The sequence below is a fragment of the Natrix helvetica genome (assembly GCF_964273705.1).
Source record: "Natrix helvetica genome assembly, chromosome: 1".
Classification (NCBI taxonomy): Eukaryota; Metazoa; Chordata; class Lepidosauria; order Squamata; family Natricidae; genus Natrix; species Natrix helvetica.
In genome coordinates, this window is record NC_138548.1 from 275,363,692 (window position 1) to 275,384,072 (window position 20,381).

At 34.8% G+C, this 20,381-nt stretch overlaps 1 protein-coding gene across 3 annotated transcripts in view; it reads right to left on the minus strand.

Moving 5' to 3' along the window:
- Nucleotides 1-20,381, minus strand: part of ARHGAP26 (Rho GTPase activating protein 26) — a 257,550-nt gene that overhangs the window by 49,515 nt on the left and 187,654 nt on the right. For all 3 annotated transcript variants that reach the window (XM_081936142.1, XM_081936141.1, XM_081936143.1), the window contains exons 18-20: nucleotides 13,998-14,157; nucleotides 12,663-12,801; nucleotides 11,520-11,676 (exon numbers count right to left, since the gene is read on the minus strand). In XM_081936142.1, the coding sequence (XP_081792268.1) occupies nucleotides 11,520-11,676; nucleotides 12,663-12,801; nucleotides 13,998-14,157 (456 nt within the window). The remainder of the gene's footprint in view (nucleotides 1-11,519; nucleotides 11,677-12,662; nucleotides 12,802-13,997; nucleotides 14,158-20,381) is intronic.

Consider the following 20,381-nt stretch of genomic DNA (forward strand, 5'->3'; position numbering starts at 1 on the left):
ATATAGCTTATCACATGTTGTAAACTGGGATATATTATGTAAATAGTTATTAGCAATCCAGGGAGAAAATGCCAACTTTACTTTCTAAAGTATTTCTTCACCTATTTATTTTTCACTTTTCCTTGGAGTAAATAAAACTCACTGAGACCATTAAGAAACAATAAGTACCAGCATGCTGGTAGATTATCTAAGTCTTGGAGAAATAATTTTTAAAAATTGAAAGTCCAAATCAAAAAACACGAGAAACCTACAACCCCATCAATACAAGCAGTACATAAACAGGGAGAAAACCTCACACTCACTAGCACTAATAATGTTACCCAGTCAGGACTGAAATCTTTGCAAGCAAGCAATAAAGCTCAGAGAGCACCAGGGATTCCACAGAGTCAACTTTTTCAGATCTGAACAAGCCATGGAATGAAATAGAAGGATTTAGCCTTTTTTTCAAACTTGGAATGACAAGGACATGCTGATTTAGCATATAATGGAGATGCAGGGATATTGTTGTTGTTTAAACTATAAACTTGCTAAAACTACTTTTTTACTGTTTGGTTCACATGAGAATGTGTAGAAAATGTATCATTTCAATAGATGAAGCTTTGTGGAATTTTGAAAACTGTTTCTACGTCCAAACTTTTTCAATTAGTAGACATATTACTGTTGCTCTGCTATAAATTTGCTTGTTGAAGTAAATTAATTTTACGAAGCTAATTATCACTGCTAATGAATGGTAGAAGAGAATATTTGTAGCTGAGACTTGAACTGTGGGGTCCTTGTTGCTCTCTGAGCTTGATGGTTTTCACTGATAAGTTGAGCATCATTTTGTTGACTTGTAAAACCAACATTGAAAGGTAAGCAGAAGCACAAACAAAACATTGAGGAGACAAGAGCTTCCATAGTTTCCATGCCAAAGCCAATGCAACAAGACAACAGTTACATATATTTTGTTCCTAAACTGGAAAATCTACCTGATAACGAAGATAATTTGTTACTGCATGCCTACAAAATACACTAGGATTTTCCCTTCGTCCAAATAGGCTACAAATATTCAGAATCTATTTTTTTATGAAAACTCCCACTATTTTTGGTCGACCATTAAGAAGCCTGTTGCACTGATCCCACAATTAGGAACAGAGATTGATTACGAACAGATGTATAACAATAAGGAAAATACATATAAAAACTAGGAATGGTGCCTGGACCAGATGGATTATCAGATTCTTTTTATAAATATTTTGAGGATAAACTTTTACAACCCTTAAAAAACACGATGAATTCTATCCCACAGGGAGGGAAATTGCCAGAGTGCAAAGATGCCAATATTGCATTAATATCTAAAGAAAGACAATATTTGATTTTAACAAGAATCCATTGGCTGATATCATTATTTAATAATAACTATAAGTTCTTCACAAAAAATCTAATTGATAGACTGAAAATAATTTTGCAAGATTTATGCATGATGATCAACTTGGATTTTTTAAAAGTCAGTTAAAGAACTATGTTAGAAGTGTCTTGGGCATTTTGGAATATCTGGAGTAACATAATGAAAAACAAGCCACATTGATTTTTCTTAGATGCAGAGAAAGCCTTTGATAATTTGAGCTGGGCTTTCTTGTTCAAGGCTTTGGAAAATATGACTTTTGGAATGAAATTGAAATGAATGAGGTTTTTGTGAAATGGCTTTATGCTTCTTAGAAAGCAGAAATAATTGTCAATTCAGATCAAACAAACCCTGTGATATACAAATAAGGAACAAGTCAGGATTGTGGGATTAAAGATTTTAAAAGGAGGCTAGAAGTAAGGTTTTTTGCAGGTGGCTTGGGGTTGGGTCTACAAGACACCTTGAATGGATATGAAATATGAATGGGCAGATTAGAAGACTATGGTGCATTAGCAGGTTTCAAGACTAATAAACAGAAGACAAATATCTTAACAAAAATGTGAAAATGGATTAAACAGAATTGATGAATAGAAGAGGTTTATGATTTGAGAAGAAAATAAGCATGTGTGTATCACTCTGATAATTATGAATTGTATATTATTTCAAAATAGTTATGTTAAGATAGGTAATAAAGTCTAAAAAGTTATGTTAAAATGGGATAAATTACAACCATCATCGCTGGAGATAATTTCTGTTATAAAAATGATTGTCTTGCCTAGAATTACGTTTTTGTTTCAGACAATTGATGTACCATTGAAACACTGGCCAATATAATTAGATATATTGAAATTTGTGTTAGGAGGAAAAAAAACACGAGTTAAATAAAAGGTGTTACAAGATGCAAAGGAAAGATGATTGATTTATCTGATTTGATATTGTATTTTGCAACTTGGTGTTTAATTTGGATGAATCTAGAGGAGTTTTGGAGTTAGAAGGACATAACTTGAGATTTGGATGGCATGGGTGTTTGTGCTACAATAAAGACAAGTTTCGTGTAGATTCGTTATGTTAAACAGGCCATATTGAGAATATGGAATAGGTAAAAATCCAAGTTGTACCTGAAAACACCTTTGTGGATCTCAGCACAAAAAGCATTTTATAGGTGAAAAATAATAGGCAAACACAAATGGCCAACTTATCATGAAACACTAGAATTCAATCAAGGGGAATATAAAAGGAAATCAAGAAAGAACTGATTGCAGAGGGATGTAGTTGTTAATGTTCTTTTATTTATAGGACCTGGCTCTAACTCATGGCTTGGGGACCCAATGGGGGAACTTCATACTGAAGGTGGTTGACTAATTAAATTCCACCCCATTCTCCTCCCCTCCATGTGTCCGGCTCCCCTCTTTGCCATCTTGTATCTATGATTTCATCTGTTAATGTTTTTTATCTGCTGTGTTGTTTTTTTACAATGTATGATTTTAATATTTTTCATTGTTTTTATGTTGTAAGCCACTCAGAGTCATTGGATATGAGATGGGTGGCAAATAAATAAATTCAATAAATAAATAAATAAATGAAGAAAGAAAGAAAGAAAGAAAGAAAGAAAGAAAGAAAGAAAGAAAGAAAGAAAGAAAGAAAGAAAGAAATGAAATTATATTGTTATAATCTTAAAGAGAATTTTTAAAATGATGTACTACTGAAACTGTATATGTTACCAGAGAAATTGTCTAGAATGTGTAAGGTCACTTTAAATTTATGTAGCAAATGTGAAGAATAGGAAAGGACATTTTATCTTCAACTCCACATGTTTGATGGAACTGTAAAAAAGCTAGAAAATTCTGGATTTAAATATATGCATAACCTAATTCAGAGGATTTTAAAGATTAATATCCAATTGAAGCCAGACATTTTTCTTTTGAGATTGATGATTAAACAGTTGGAATGATGATGGAACTTGCTGACATGGCTAAATTGACATATTTGATCAAGGAAAAGACAAATAATTACATTTATTGCTGACTGGAAACTTGTTGTAGACTTTTTATGTAAAAAAGGAAAATATAAACTTGTGATTTATAGTTTAGACGATTAAACAGGATAGATTAAAGAAGGAAGGCACTTATGTTGTAACCATAGAGTAAGAGGCAAATTTATAACTGTACTTATAACTTATGTCAAGAAGATTAGAAACTACCCGTGTGTAACATTTTTCTTTTCCCCACTCCCTGCACTTTTAGCTTTCTCTTTGATTTCTTTTTCTTCCTTTTTTCTTTCTTTCTTTCTTTCTTTCTTTCTTTCTTTCTTTCTTTCTTTCTTTCTTCTTTCTTTCTTTCTTTCTTTTTTATACAGTTTGAATTAACAATTATATAAAAATATGTTGACTTGGTACACAGTTCTATACTCCCTTGCTTCTAATTCTTACTTCAGCAAAATCACTTAACAGAATATTTCTTTCAGGCCAAATTCTTTGATTCATCTATCTGACAGAAGAGAGCTGGAGAAAATTAGAAATGAAAACTAAAGCTTAGTGTCCCGCAGATTAATGTTGCATTTCAGTTTTATTCTTTGGTAAACAGGAAAAGATTTTAAAAAATGATGCTCTATTTTCTGTGGTTTGGCTAGCCAGAATGTCTTAAAATAACTAGCCAAGTGAAAGGAAAAAGAAGTACAAATACAGGCCTTAATTAACCCTTCGAGAGTCTACTGTGAGCTATAAGAAGAATATGTCTACTCAAAGAGAATCGAAAGTTAACCATAACAATTAGATTTCATTTGCTATCTTACTTTATTTCTCTAACTCCCTCAACAGCGTATATTATGTTCTAAACCAAAATGTTGCAGTCACAGTTGCATTTGAGATTTTGAATTAGAACATTTCTGCTTGTTTGGGTATTATTATTTATCAATAAACTTCTGATTACCAACTATTAGATTACAACTACTGCATAGCAACTCTCTTGCTACTATTTGTCTTGCTTGCAATTACTGTAGAGATTAAAAACTGAGCAGTTTGTAACAATTTAATCACTGGTGAAAAATAGTTTTACCACTGATGTCGCTGTACTCTATTTAGCATTCGAAACTTTATTCAGATTTCCTGTGTGTTATATAAGCAGCCAAATCATAAAGTAAATGCAATTTTGCCACTCAATTTGACTAGATGTTTTTTCTAGATACTAAGTATTCATACTCTTCTTTTAAATAAATGCAGTGAGTGTTCCATTTGATATTTTGTATCATTATTTTTAACTGCCTAGAGTTCCTGAGGAGCTGAGTGGCCTCAGAATCATAATATACAAATAAAATATTGAAGTAGTAATTATCTTCAGACAAAATGGTGACTGCTACAACTGCAAGGCAAGGAACAAAGTGGTTGGAAAGCAGGTCTGTGAAGAAGTTTGTCTTCAAACAACTCCCTGACATATACCACATGGAAATACAAGGAGGCATTTGAATCCTCATAGACATCTCTCTTAGTGAAGCACTAATGAAGAGACTAAACAGAAGTAGAATGACAAGTCTGATGTTCTTCAGTAGATATTTGGCCCAAGTAGCTAAAACAAAACAGAATCTTTTGTACTGCAGAGAGGAAATTAAGACAAGAAAAACGGTTTACTTTCCTTCTTGACTTCATGATAGTGGGAGTGGTTAAAGAAAAACAAAGTAAAATATTAAGAGCTTCCTGGTTTATCCTTTATTTGCCCCGTTATCTCAGGAGTGAAATAAGGGCAAAAGCAAACCAACAGAAATGATGGAAATTTCAGCCATCATAGTATTGGGAATAATTAATTAATCAATGATTTTGTGTATACCTGCTACTGCAAATTGGTCCCAAGATGAGTGAGGACTGTAAAATCCAGAATTCTCAACAGGTTAGGCTATCACTTTTGAAAACTTACGAACTGGGCAGAAGAATTGATTAATAATATACGATCACTGATTGATAATCAAGGTAGCTAATTTAACCAAAATAATACTAAAATATTCATCGTTTTTGCTGTAAACTTATTAATAGCAAAAGCACATACTCTCTCTCTGTCTCTGTCTCTGTCTCTCTCTCTGTCTCTCTCTCTCTCTCTCTCTCTCTCTCTCACACACACACACACACACAAATAAGCATTAAATTGATAAGTTTGCAGATGTTTGCAGAAATGAAAAGTCTTCATTTTCTGGAAGGCCAGAAATGAAGACTGAGGAAATGGCTAAAGGAAAAGAACCTAGAAACACTTAGCATGGAAGAATAGCCACATTTAACCACTTAACCCAAGTTTACACTCTTCTGATACAGCTGACCTCCATAAATTAATTAATGAAACCAATAATTTGCTTCATAGCTTCCTCTGAAAATGTTGGATTTTTTTATAAGGGCCTAGGTGGATTGTAACCTGAGCATGGGCAGACCTTTGTGCATGCTGTGTTCCTATACTAGTTGTCAAGACAACTGTTCTGATTTGCCCTCAGGTGAAAATGTCCAGCAATTTGAGAAGTTATCTACGTATTAAAACAATATTAAACTGATCTACAGGCTAATAAATTTACCTAGAGCATCAGCTAACCCTGCAATGTATCTTAAGATTTAAGATTACAGCAGTTCATAAAATTTACTTATTTATCTGACTGAAAAGTATAATAACCAAAATTATACTGATCAATCTCATGCTGTCCTGTCTTAACAATATTGTAACTATTCCCTAAAGAGAAGTATGCAAAACTGCATCCAATGAAACGAACTAGAAGTCTGCTATTCTAGTTCATTTCATAGTGGCATGAAGTGGATACACTTCAGGCCAATATCAAGTCACATTTTATGATTCATTGAATAAAATTGTATAGGAGAACCTTAGAGACATTCTTGATTAATAGAGAGAAGACAGACTCAAAGCGATCTGAAGTTTCAAAGACTAGTTCTTAATAAAGACCACCATCTTCAGATCTGAAGTGCCTGAAGAACAAAACACACACTCTATTTATGATTTCTTAATAGGTTGTTGAATATAAAATCCAATGCTTTTCTGGTTTGCCTGAAATGTTTTGTGCCAAAAAACAAAACAAAACCAGAATAAGCAGAATAAGATTTTAGTATGTATTCCATGTAAACTTTTCACTTTCCCAAGTTTACCTTTGCTTCAGGTATTCATTTTGTGGCCTTGGCACAAGTCTCAAGCTGAATTGCATGTAATCAATAATCACTCATCAGTGTGGCTTAAGGGCTCTCTTCCTAGGGTCATTTTTCATGGATTAGAAGATATCCTGCATGCCTATGCATTTTTCAGTCGACACATATACATGTGAGCACAGAGTTAATCATTAAACCTTAAGATCTGGAACTATTATCTCTGTGACACTTTTACACCTAACGTTTTATCCCAACGATCCTTGAAATTTCTTTTTCTGCCTCTGGGGTAAATTCAAAAGCCCGGATAGCAATGGCTTCTACTGCCACCAGATGAATATTGATCAGCATATGAAAGGGCCCTTTTCCTTTTACCAGGTAGATTATTCAATCTTCTTTACTGTGATAAAAATCATTCAAAGGAACAGCATATACCTTAACCACCTCCTGGTTGCCACTTCAGCACCTCTTAGAGGGATAGAGCATTTGTCTACTTGTGACTAGTAAGGCTAAAAAAATGAGAAGAATTGCTGGCTCACAGGCTGCCTATAGAACCTCTTAGATGACTCTGCATCTTTTCTCATAGCTGATCTCAGTGAGACAATACTGTGGGAAGACTGGCAGAGTTTCTGTGCTTATCAAGAAGTCTGGACTGATTTTCAAAACCCTTCAGAGATGCATCCCCGTATGTCCCACAACATAGAACAGAGGTGCTATTCTCAGCCTTTCCATTTTCCTAACAAAGAATGAAGGGTACAGTATGACTTCTTAAATAAGTATTGGAGAACTGTGGGCCAATTGCATTTTTGTTATGAAACTTAGGAGAATACTTCCATTTATTTCTCCTGTAGTTACAGTAGATCTGCTTTTTAAATGAAGTGAAAGTTGTCCTTTCTTCTTATCATTGTGCACCCTGGGAATTTCAAATCTACTAAACGTGTGTGTGTGTGTGTGGTGTGGTGTGTGTGTGTGTGTGTGTGTGTGTGTATCAAAAATGGGATAGGTCAAATAGAAGGATTCAGAATAAACTGCATCCTGCTGAGTTTTTAAATCAAATTGAAAAGCCCTCTTCCTAAAAAGATTCAGTAGTCTTACACTTATATATCAGTTTGATATGCCTGTTGTATCTGGCTCAGAGATTTGTTCTCCCAGTGACTATACCTAACTCTTTCTCTACCACTCCAAACTGAGACCTTGTTAAGTTCAAAGGGACTCTGTCAGAAACCTATTGAATCAAAACTAAGTGGAGGCAGCTCTGTCTCTTGGAGAGATTCAGTACAATTTGATCTTAGCCTGTCATCCAGAGCAAGAGGTTAATTATGAAATACATAAGAGAAGAAAAAGGGTTTGGATTCCTTAACAAACTTTGGTGGTTTATAAAAACCTTAGATTCTAGTGATACAGTAAACTCCAGCACTGCTTCAAAGGCTCTCTATTATTGTAGCTTCAAAAGTTGTCTATCATTGTAATGTTATGGTATCAACTCAGCGTCTCTTTCTCAGTAGTCTTATATAATATATTGGGCTTACATTTTTTTTCAAAAAATAATCCTGATAGCAGAAAGACTGTGTGTGTGTGTGTGTGTGTGTGTGTGTGTGTGTGTGTGTAATATATAAACAGGTTTCAGCAAGTCTTCCTGGAATGTCATAGCGTTCCTGGGTCAATTAAATAGAACTTCAGAAATACTTTGGAATACAGAGGTTCCAGTCTCACTATCATACCAAAATATACTCTCTCTGTGTGTGTATGTATATATGTATGTATGTATTGGTATAGGTTTCTGTAAATTTACATTAAGAAAGCTGTAGCAACATAACAGGGAAGTTGTCTTCAAAAGGAAAACATTTTTTTTAACAAAATCAACTCTTCATTTACGATCTTAGAAAATAAAAACAAACAATCCCCCTCTATTGGCATGATTAATCCACAATGTGTCATTTTCCCATTCTCAAATTAGCAGTGCTTAAAAGGATGCTGAAACTGCAATCAACCTTTAAAATAGATTAATCTAATATTTTGCCATCATCAGAGCGTTTTGACCTTCAAGGACACTTTATTACAGATTATTTTTAAGTTCCATTTTTATTAAAACTTTCAAATACGAAGGTAAAGCTAACACAAACTGATGGACATTAAGAAAGAAAAGAAAGAAGTCCAAGAAAAGTAAAAAAAGTGAAAGAAGAATGGAAAAGAGAGAGAAGCAATACAAAGAGGTTTCTTCACAGCAGTTATAATTACATTTTGACCTCGCCCTCTAAAGTTATATCATATTACTATTCTTTCTATAATCAATCCTGTCTAGTCATCAAAATCATAAGTGAAGTTCATTTTTCTCATTTATATGCAAAAAGTTCATAAGAGGCTTCTGGTCAGTAATAAAAGTAGATAATTTCTTTTCTGTAATAAAAAAAATACATTTATCTATTTCAGTAAAATTGTCAACTTCACCAACTAATCAACCGTAGTGTTGAATCTTTGCATTTCTCTGCATATACTTCCTGATATCAAGTAATCACCTTGGAAAAAAGAAACTTTTCCAATATAACTGAGCTCATATTGAAACTTTTCCAATATGACCGAACTCATATAATTGAAAGGTTATTTTCCAAAACTCAACAACATAATGGGTTTTTAACATATTACAACTGATAATTAAGAGGGTAAGGTAAGAGATAAAGGTAAAGGTTCCCCTCGCACATATGTGCTAGTCGTTCCCGATTCTAGGGGGCGGTGCTCATCTCTGTTTGAAAGCTGAAAAACCAGCGCTGTCCAAAGACGTCTGTGGTCATGTAGCCGGCATGACTAAATGCCGAAGGCGCATGGAAGGCTGTTACTTTCCCACCGAAGTGGTCCCTATTTTTCTATTGCATTTTTACCTGCTTTCGAACTGCTAGGTTGGCAGAAGCTGGGACAAGTAACGAGAGCTCAGTCCGTTACGCAGCGCTAGGGATTTAAACCGCCAAACTGCCAACATTTCTGATCGACAAGCTCAACGTCTTAGCCACTGAGGCCCTATTTCACTTGTAGCTTGCATTTACATATCCATCTTATTTTCCACTCTTTCTCCCTGCCTTATCTCAAATCTTGCATTAATTTAGCCTCTTCATCTCTGTGACAAAGTGTCAAAAATTTCCTTCTAAATTTTAAAAAAAATGGTAGCCTGGAAAGATGGTATGGCTTCTATTAATTTTTGGCTGCCACAGATTAATATGGCTATCTCCCTATAATACATTGTTTCTATGTTTCTCTGAGTTCAGTGTGAGCTTAGAAATGTTCCCCGCATAATATAGGAAAAGTCAAATTATCCCTTTATTTTAAATAAGATGATAAAAACTACTAAAGAGATTTCCAAGAGTTAAAATAAGCAAGGATAATGACAGGCATATTGGAGAATACCCACCTCAGAAATTTTTCTTCAGTATTTTAAAATTGAGCTAATAATAAAACGGATATAGATGAAAATTGGCTAATTTCATTGTTTTGGTAATATTCCTGATGCTTTCAAATAGAGTAGTTGTTTCACTGACTTAGGATTTTTTTTTTCATTTTTCCTCCTGGAAACAAAAAATCTTAGCACCACAATGAGAAGAACATAGTCTATAGGCAATCTTTTATCTCAGCATTTAGTGACTGAACCTGCCTCTTGAATAGCTAGCTGCATTAAAACACTGCTTTATTACTAAATGAAATATAAAATTAGTCATCCCTCTGTTTCCACAGGAAATGAAATACTCCATTTATTAAGGATTTATTTTTGTCATATTTGGAAAATAATGTAATAGCTTTTTCAATAGCTAAGGACAACAGATTTCTTTTTTGAGCCAACAGCATTTTTTTTTCAGCTGTAAAGCTTCTACTGGCAAATACAAGAGATAGGACCTACAATTAAGATGTCAAACCTTGCTGACTCCACTTTAAAACTGTTCCATTGCCAGAAAAAAATCAGCCCCTATTAGAAGAACTGAAAAAGGCGAGGCTACTTTGCTAATTGGAATGTGTTAGAGTTGTGACTGAACAATGAGTAAACCTACAAAAATGCTTTTCTAGGATCTCAAGTTCCCCATAGACTAAACACTTATGTGAGTAAAGGCAGCATCAGTTTAGCTTTATGCTTATGACAGTTCTAAAAGTAGCTGGTTACAGTGTAGACACTGGCAAAGATAAAGCAGTTTCTTCCTTTACTGGTAAGCACACTAAATTCCAATATTTCAGCATTACGGAATATGAATGGCTGCTACCAAAAACATCAGCTGTTATCTTTCATATCTCCCTTTCTGGAGAATGTCAACCAACACAAAACATCTGTCTTTCTCTCTAGCAGCCAGTGACTGGGGATGGTAAAATCACACAGTGCAGTGATGTCACACAAATATGTTCCGCAACAAAAGATCTTAGAACAGCAGTCTTTGATTAGGTTTTGTAATACTGAATCACTGTGATAATCTTGAATGGACTCTACTTGCCAAAGAGATATAAAGATGGAGTAGATAAAATTCAAGTGGATAACCCAGACGGAACAGAGCTTAGAAAAAGAAAATGTTTTGATTCAACAATTTGTAATAACAGTTCCTAATACACCAGACTGATCTGCTAAGCCTAAGATTTATTATTTAAATCATTGCATTACAGCATTATCAATTCACAAACAGCAGAAAGACTGGCAGACATTCAGTTGCTAAACAGCTATGCCAAAAGCACTTTCCTAAATAGAGAGACTTCCTCAACTTCTAAAAGCAAATGAAACTAAACAATGCCCCTACATAATTTGCGTTAAGTACAAGACATAAGCACAAATCAGCAAGCAGCAGCATAAAATGTTTTGGGGAAAGGACCCAAAGGTTAAATATTTGCCCAAATAGTAGGGTTTTTTAATATCCCTCAGTACATAGCCAGGAGTTAATTTTACATGATATTATTGAAACAAGAGCCTAGTGGGGAATTGCATCTGTTTCCAATCATGATATCTGAAGATCAGTAGATAAAAACTGCTGGTATGCTCATCAGGCGTATACTTACAGTGAATTTGGCCGGTTGGGTTTGATAACTTCTGCATTAGATTCAGTTGAGTTCTTGTTAGGCTGAACAGCATTACTGGATTGGAGCAAACTGTTGACGTTTGATGATGATATGACCGATTCTAGGCTGGAGTTAATTATACTGTTTCTGTTTTCCTCTGAAAAGTAGACCAAATTGAACTGATGCTTTGACATGATTTTTATGAAGATTTTTTTTTTAAAGAGAGAACATTGGAATTTCTGAAAACATATATATTAGAATTAAAATTTCAATGTATTTCAGTCATAGGCCAGTACATATATTAGACTTTTTACATTAGATTTAAACATATTGTTATACTATTTAGGCTCTTATTTCTGCATTCAGGCTGCTGGGTTTTTGGTCCTTCCTCTAAAGATATTTAGCTAAACCATTTCATGCTTTAAGCATTTCCTTCTCTGTTGAACTTTAAAAAATCCTACTCTCTTAATACTGCTGCCTCTTCCTTAAGAATAATCTGCTCCAAATTATTTAGGCAATAGAGAACTGACAGTAATTGTGAGTTATGGTTCCTGCTACAGTTCTAGAACCCCAGAATACATTTTAAAACCAATGAGAGTTTGCTGTGTATGTACAAAGAAGAGTAGACTTATACCTTTTATTTTTAATGGGATCTTCTGGTTGCATTCAGTCCTACAAACCTTTTCTAGCTTTATGAATCAATTTATAGCCATAGATCTCAAAAGACCTTTGCTACTAGGTTCCATTATCTTAAGACTAAGGATCTATAGATAAAAACGAAATCTATAGTTTACATTTCACAAAAGACAAGAATGCAGCATAATACTCAGCACCGGAATGGGACAACTTGGCGCAACCAACTCCCACAGCTAACTTGCCATGGCCAACTCACTGCAGGAAAACTCATTGTGGACAATTCAATTTCAGTATTTAAAATAATTAAAAAATATTTTAATTTTTGTTATTCGCATTTCATTTTGTTCACTTTTTGCATCCTTTCTTTAATAATTCTGCTCTACCATTTCTCTGATATTAGTGTAATTCTTGCCCTGTGGCTAGTTGTCCCAGAGCAAGTTATCCAATGGTGAGTTGGCCATGACAAGTTGGCTGTGGCAAGTTAGCACAGAGAATAAAGATACTTACGCTTTTCATTGTGTTGCAGTGTGTGGAAAAGTGTTAAGGGCCTCTCACTGCAGGATGGTGGCTTTGAATCTGTACTTTTTTTTCGAGATAAGAGCAACTGGGAATTTGACTGTAGAGTATCAGGCACCGTGTTAAATATCTATGATTTTTTTAAACAAAGAAAAGAGAATTTGAAATAGAAACTTGATGTAAAAGGGGGGCAATTTCTACCAAAATCTAAAAAACTATGTGTGGAAGTAGTAATTCTCAAAAATGGCTGTAAAGTAGACAAATGATTTTTGATAAAGGAAAAGATAAAATATTTCTTAGGTAAACCACTCAACAGTGTCATTACATTTTTGTAGTTTTGAGATATGTGAGTCTGAACACTAAATGCTTTGAGGTAGTCTAGTTTTTAGCAGATTGTATGTAGACAATACAATGACCTGCACACTAATTATTTTGGCAATCTCTACAGACTACAATTCATATAATACTTTCTAAAGCCAAGAAGTTTCAAGCTGCTATTTCTTTGCTGACACAGCTGATTCAAATGCTGCACTAATCTTCAAAGGAAAGTAAGCAAGTTTATGATGAGAGTATGCACTGATTCACCAAAAATGTACAAAACAAATTCATAATCTCCCTGGATTGATAACATTTTACACCACTCTTCTTCTCTTTCAATTAGCTAGAATTAGCCTTAAAGATTAAATTGTCTCTTGGGATTAAACAAAATTGGGAATTAAGCAAAGCCTCTTCCTGAGAGAGAAAAAATGATCTTCATGAATTTCACAGAGGATTTACTGTACATATACATAATTTTAACATGATGAATTCCATATTTTTCTGTGGTTTTTTTCCTTTGAGATGAAACTACTTCTGATGATTCCCAAAGCATCATTCATTTGGATCTACCCCCACACCACAAACTGTATTCTAAAGGGAACCATAACAGCTTAAATAAAGCTCAAGATGGTACAAGATTATTCATTCCAATTAAACTGGTGATTCATTCAATGTCACACCCACATTATTTTTTTCCCCCTCAATGATAGGGAAACTCTTTTTTTCCACTATGCAATTTCTGTTATGAGTGGCCTGGGATTTCAGAATTTCCCCAGTAAAAGGATACAGAAATCCAAACATTTCATCTCCCAATCAATAAAAATGTTCAAGAAGACAAAATGAGCTGGCAGACGCCTGGAGAAAAACCCTATTACTTGTCAAATTCCTGTCTCTTCCCAATGTTCTGTGCAACTGACATCCGCTAAAATATTCACCGAAATCAGTAAACATTGGTAAACAATCAACTTTTTAAAAACATGGAACATGCACGACTCAAATATAAATTACCTTTTCGTGGTTTTCTATTAAAATCTCAACTACAATATTTTGAAACTTGATGTCCATAATTGCAGCAACGGTTTCTTCTTGTGGTCGCATTAACGTTGGTCCAAAAACAACTCCCAGATTGGCGACAGTCATAAGATTCTGTTTGTGGTTTTCAGCAACACTACAATGAAACAAGCACAACAGATTTTCAACAGACCCGGCAAACTTAAGTGTTAGTCCATTTTTTCCCCCCATATAATTTTGGAATACCTATCATGGTATTTGAATTTCTGCAGAGAAGACTACAGTTTTGGTTTTTAATAACAAAGCCAATGGAAAGATCAGCGTAAGATAATTGATAATAACACTTCTATAAAGGTCTGTAAACCCACATATAATTCAGGGAATAAAAATTGCAAAGAAGATGACAACGTTTCAATGTAGAGATCAAATTTAAAAGAACAAAGTGACCATTATTGGTTACAATATTTTACCTGAGATATGCTAAAGTAACACCCACCATCTTGAAAAAATAAGCAGGATTCGGAACGGAGAGGATCTGAGTAGTTGATAAACTTGTTTTCAACTGACTTGTTGCTAAATCCATTTAACAATTAGACCAATCACAAGTATTTCATGACCTTGAGAAAGGATATGGGCTTGTATATATTGAAGGAAATACACTGAATAATATTCTGATGAAGAGCCAGAACTGTGGGCTGTTAATATTATTATTTAACAGCATTGTTTATTTTACTCAGACTCTGAGGTACCTGATGTTAATTTAATGCATGTCTCTGACTCACTGGGGTCAGTAATTAGACAGGTTTCCTTTGAATTTACTCAAAATCTCCATCATACAAGCCCAGTGTTTCAGCAAGAAAGAAATCTCAAATAAACATGGCTGAAAGATAAGAAAGGAAGACAGATAAGATTGTGTATACTTTGGCATTTCTGTATCCTGAAATATTTAATATATGAATTGGCAGCTGAAAATAATTTCTGATTTTCCTACGCGGGTCCAATAACGGAGGTGCAGGTCACAAAAAGAAACACAGTTCACTGAAAAGAACAGCTGAGGTGTAGGATAATATGTATCCACTACACTGTACTGACTTCCATTGTTAAGAAACTAGAGAAATAAAAATTCAGCAATATTGTTCAAGTTAATATCATAATAGAACTATGAATTTTACATATGACAGGAATTTTTACTAAAATAATATAAGGCTCAGCTCTTATATTATATAACAGGCCTCAGGGGGGCCTATTAAAATGTGTGTGTGTGTGTGTGTATTCTGACATGTGTGTGCACGTGCGCACACATGTATGTATGCATGTTTGATATATGGATTTAGAAAGTGAAGTGGTATACAGGTCTACATGCTATTGCTATTAAAAAAGTTGCTAAGAGTACTTGCAGAAATTACAGTATTAGCTCAGATACAATATGTAAAGTACAACCTCAAAAAAAAAAAAAGAAGCAGAGCATAAATATGGTAAACATCCTGCCATCGCTATGAATTGCTACTATGGCAACATGGTATGAGAATCCATGTCATAATTAGTAATGCTACCTGGTATAATGAAAAAAAATCCCAAATGTTTTCAACAATTCTTAACATTTTTATAGCATCTTAGGAGCATAAAGCATATTGATAACCCATTTTAGAAAGTGTTTGTTTTTAAAAACAGATTCTTGCATAATATGACACACCTTTCAGAAACATATAAATTGTTCACAATTCTCCTGTTACTTTAACAGGAAGAATTCAGTATTCTTGAGGAAGTTTTTTTGAGGCCTCCATTTGAGGAAGTAGTTTCCCACTAATAATTTACAGACGAACATACCTGCTTGTGCATATATACAAAAAAATAATATTAACATCAGACCAACAATCAAGCAGTAAATGATATTCCAATCAGGGAACTGTCAACAAGCTAATAGTAAGTAGCCCAACCAAAGAACAACCAAGACAACTGCACTAACGACAGGGCAAAATATAAATCATAAAATATAAAGCAAGAGCAAAACCCACTCCCTACTTGAACTGATGATGTTGCCTAGTTTGGGTAATTAAATATTTGAGAAAAAAAAACAATCAAACTCAGAAAGCATCAAGGATCCCTCAAAAAAAAGAAAAAGATATAAAAACCAATTCTAATTCTCTGAACCGTTATATGCTGCTCTCTTCATATCACCATTAAAGAACAATGCCCGAATATAATTGCTTTGAATCACTATTATATCCTCAGCCCAGGAAAAGGCCACTTGTATGAAAGAAGCAGATGTCTTTTAGTGTACACTTTTCTAGGAAAACAGATGAGAACATGATCTGTACAGGTAGCAGGAATAGCACAAAACAAATACTGGCATTTATTCTTGTCATTATAGCAGTAGAGAACACTACAGTATTTAATATATGATGTACTAATATGCCACAGAAGAAAATGACCTAGCAAAGAAAATATCTGAAAGCCAGAGGGGAAAATTAAGATTCATAGCTATAAATCCAAATCTTTGTTCTGAAATCACTTTACGGTATAATGGCTATATATATATATATAAGAAATGAGCACATGAAAAATGCTGAAATATAAAAATAAATTTACATTTCATGAAATGTATAAAACATGTTATGTGTGCATTAAGTTTAGAAACTTAATAAGAAATATCCTTTTAAAGTAACATTTAATTTAAATTAACCCCATGGTTATTCAATTTATAATTTTTGTTTAGACTTTTCTGATAGGTAGGTATACACAAAATGGAATCTACTATATAACTATTGCCTTAGTACGAATACCATTTCATATTCAGAACTATTTTTACATACTTCTGTACTCTTCCTTGTCTGTCTTTCTCAAACAACCTGCAACTTTAATACCGAAGTTATAAAGAAGCTTCTTAAGAGTATTGAGGCTTAAGAATGTAAACTAAATGTTTCTGCTTGCTTAGTCCAATTATCTTCAATGATAAGGTTAAGACCCTTCTACACAATGACTGTTTCAGTTGTGTGATCCTGTAAAGTCAACTGTTTTATGTAGGAGATGGTTGTCCAAACTTTTGGCTCACCTGGGCCACATTGAGTGAAGAGGGATTGTCTTGGGCTACATAAATATATATATAGTTAATGTATGTAAATCACATAATAATATTAAAAGTTGACAACCTTGTGGGGCTGTATTACGAGCTGTCCATGGTTGCATGCAGCTCATGGGCCGCGGATTGGGCGCCTGGTCTAGAGTATTTGAATCCCCAGCAACACTGGTATTTTCTCAAAACAATGTTGTGGCCTATTGAAACTCTTTCTCACTATCGGTTCTGAGTCCTCATTTTAGCAAAACTCTCAAGGAGAAAGATGGCTTGACAGCTTTGCAGCCCCCACCTTATTAGACCAATTATGTTTTTAGTTTATGTGTGGCAAAAGAGTGAGAAAACACTATTTCTCACTCCTTTATTTACTCAATCTATATATACTAAATATAGATCAAGAGAAACTGGATGGAGAAGATCAATGTGGTTTTAAAATGTATGAAGACATGTCAGTAAAATAAAAACTATGCTAATGACACCACTCTGATAACTGAAAATGCAACAATCTCCAAACTTTAGAATAATAGTCAAGGACACAGTGAAAAAATAGGACTAAATAGGGACTAAAATAAAACATAAAAAGGACCGAACTAATGAGAATAGGTACACCCAGCTTTAAAACTGGTACTGAAGATAGTGAAGGGGTGGATACCTTCTGTCTTTTAAAACCAACTGTCAACAGTAAAGGAAGAAGCATTCAAGAAATATGCTGCAGTCAAGTACTCAGTAGAGCAGCCACAAAGACGTACAGAAAATATTCAGATGCCGTGGTATATACCTCAAAAGATCAGTATAATTCAAGCAATGGTATTCCCTCTGATACTCTGTGGAAGTGAAAGTTGGACTTTGAAGAAGCAGGATAAGAAGACAATTTACACTCTTGAACTTTGGTATTGGAGAAGACTCTTGAGAATACCCTGAACAGCCACAGAAACAATTAAGTAATCACTGAAAAAAAATCAATCCAGAGTTCTCCCTCGAGGTTCAAAGGCCCAAGTTCAAATTATCCTATTTCAGAACTATTATGTAAAGACACAGCTTTCTGGAGAAGACATTCATGCTTGGAAAGCTGGAAAAAAGAGAAGAAATTGACTAGTGGCAAGGAGGAGGGACTCCGTTACAACGTCGATGAGTGTACCGTTGAAGGATCTGAAGGACCAGATTTGGAACAGAATGTCATGGAGAAAATCTATGCATTTGCTGAGAGCCAGCACCAATTTGAAGGCACATAACCAATCAATAACCAGACCAATGAACACAGTCTAAATGTGGCTCAAGGGGGTGATGGAAACTACTTTTTCATGTACCATTTATGCGGAAAGGGAAAATTTTGCAACTGCAGGATTTGTTCCTGTTCAAGGCAAAATGGTGATAAAATTAAGTTCTTTGCTCCCAAATCTCAATTTGTTGCATTTAAACGAGAGAAGACAACTGTGGATCATCCTAAAACTACATTTGTGCTATTGGGATGTGGAAGGGGAACTGGTATGATAAACCCCTACCTGGTTGGAAAATCATATGGCAAAACAGAATAATTAAAATCTAGTGAGAAGATAGTTCTCAGGTTCGCCTGATGCGCCAATTGCGCCCCTTATTGGACCGGGATGCCCTACGCACAGTCACCCATGTGCTGGTGACGTCTCGCCTGGACTACTGCAATGCTCTCTACATGGGGCTTCCCTTGAGATGCACTCGGAGACTGCAGTTGGTCCAGAATGCGGCCGCGCGGGTGATTATGGGGAGGACTAGATACTCCCCTGTAACACCTCTCCTGCGCGAGCTGCACTGGCTTCCTGTAGTCTACCGAGTGCGTTTCAAGGTTTTGATTACGATCTTTAAAGCGCTTCATGGCACAAGACCTAGTTACATGCGGGATCGCATCCTGCCCCATACATCCCTACGACCAATCCGCTCACACAGAGAGGGACTTCTTTGGGTGCCGTCCACTAAACAGTGTCGGGGGGGGCGACACCCAGGAGCAGAGCCTTCTCTGTGATGGGCCCAGCCCTGTGGAATGACCTCCCCCATGACATCAGGATTACTTCCGATCTCCGCTCCTTCCGTGTACAGCTGAAGACCCACCTCTTTCAATTATCTGGCCTGGCTCAACCGTAAATTTTTTCTTATTCCTCCTGACAGTCCTTTTGAATTTTTAAATTGTGTTATTATTAATGGGGTATTTTAATGGCTGATTTTTAACAGTCCTAATGTGATGTAATTTGTTACCTCCTCCGTGCATGTATGTCTTTGTATATGTGTGTATTTGGTTGTTTATGTGTTTGCACATATGTTTTATGTTTTATATGTTTTATTGTACGCCGCCCCGAGTCCTGTGTGGAGAGGGAGCGGCTAATAAATTCAAATTTATTATTATTATTATTAGTAGTAAAATTGAGCCTACAACTAAAATAACCTCCAGATTTAGAGAGAGGGAGTGAGCACTAGCATGAGGTATAAATTATTTCTGAGTTGTGTTCTTCATTTTATGAAAAGCAAAGGAAAATTTAGAATAGAATGCTCATTTACATTATGTTCTGAATAAATCTCAACAAAATTTCACTATTATTACAGTCATTTGGTAGCAGCTCCATTTTCTACAATATCCTGGAAGAGCGTGAGGAAATTTCTCACTTTGAGTTTGTTAAGAAGTCATGCGAGTATGAAAGACTACATTTCAGAACTGTGAAAGGTTTCCTGTGAGTATTTTGAAATTGTTTTCTTAAAGAAAAACGAAAGTGTTTGAGGTTCCAAATGTGATTGAAATAGAACTAATTACAGGCTATGTATACTTCAGTATAATCGAGAAGAAGAAAAAAGTTCAAAGGAAGCATCTGATCATTAAAAAAAGCCTTCTACCACAAATTAGGGGGGGGGGATAATCAATGCTTTATACCTAGCATACAGCATGCCCTAACCTTTTTTTTTTTGGCAAAGATAAAATTTTTTGTACCATACAGGTAGTCCTTGACTTATGATCATAATTGCGACCAGGTGTTTCTATTTCTAAGCAAGGTGGTTATTAAGTGAATCACATTTGAGTCTACTGTCTTGTTGCCATGATTATTAAGGCAATGTCTGTAGTTATTAGTTAGTTATGCTTGTATTGTTACGATTTATATTGATCTTTTCCTAGTATGATTTGATTGCTTATTTGTATCCTATGACTATCATTAAGTGTTGTACCTTATGATTCGTGACAAATATATCTTTTCTTTTATGTACACTGAGAACATACGCACAAAAGACAAATTCCTTGTGAATTCTAGAATTATAGAAAATAATTCTATTCCATTCTATTCCATTCCATT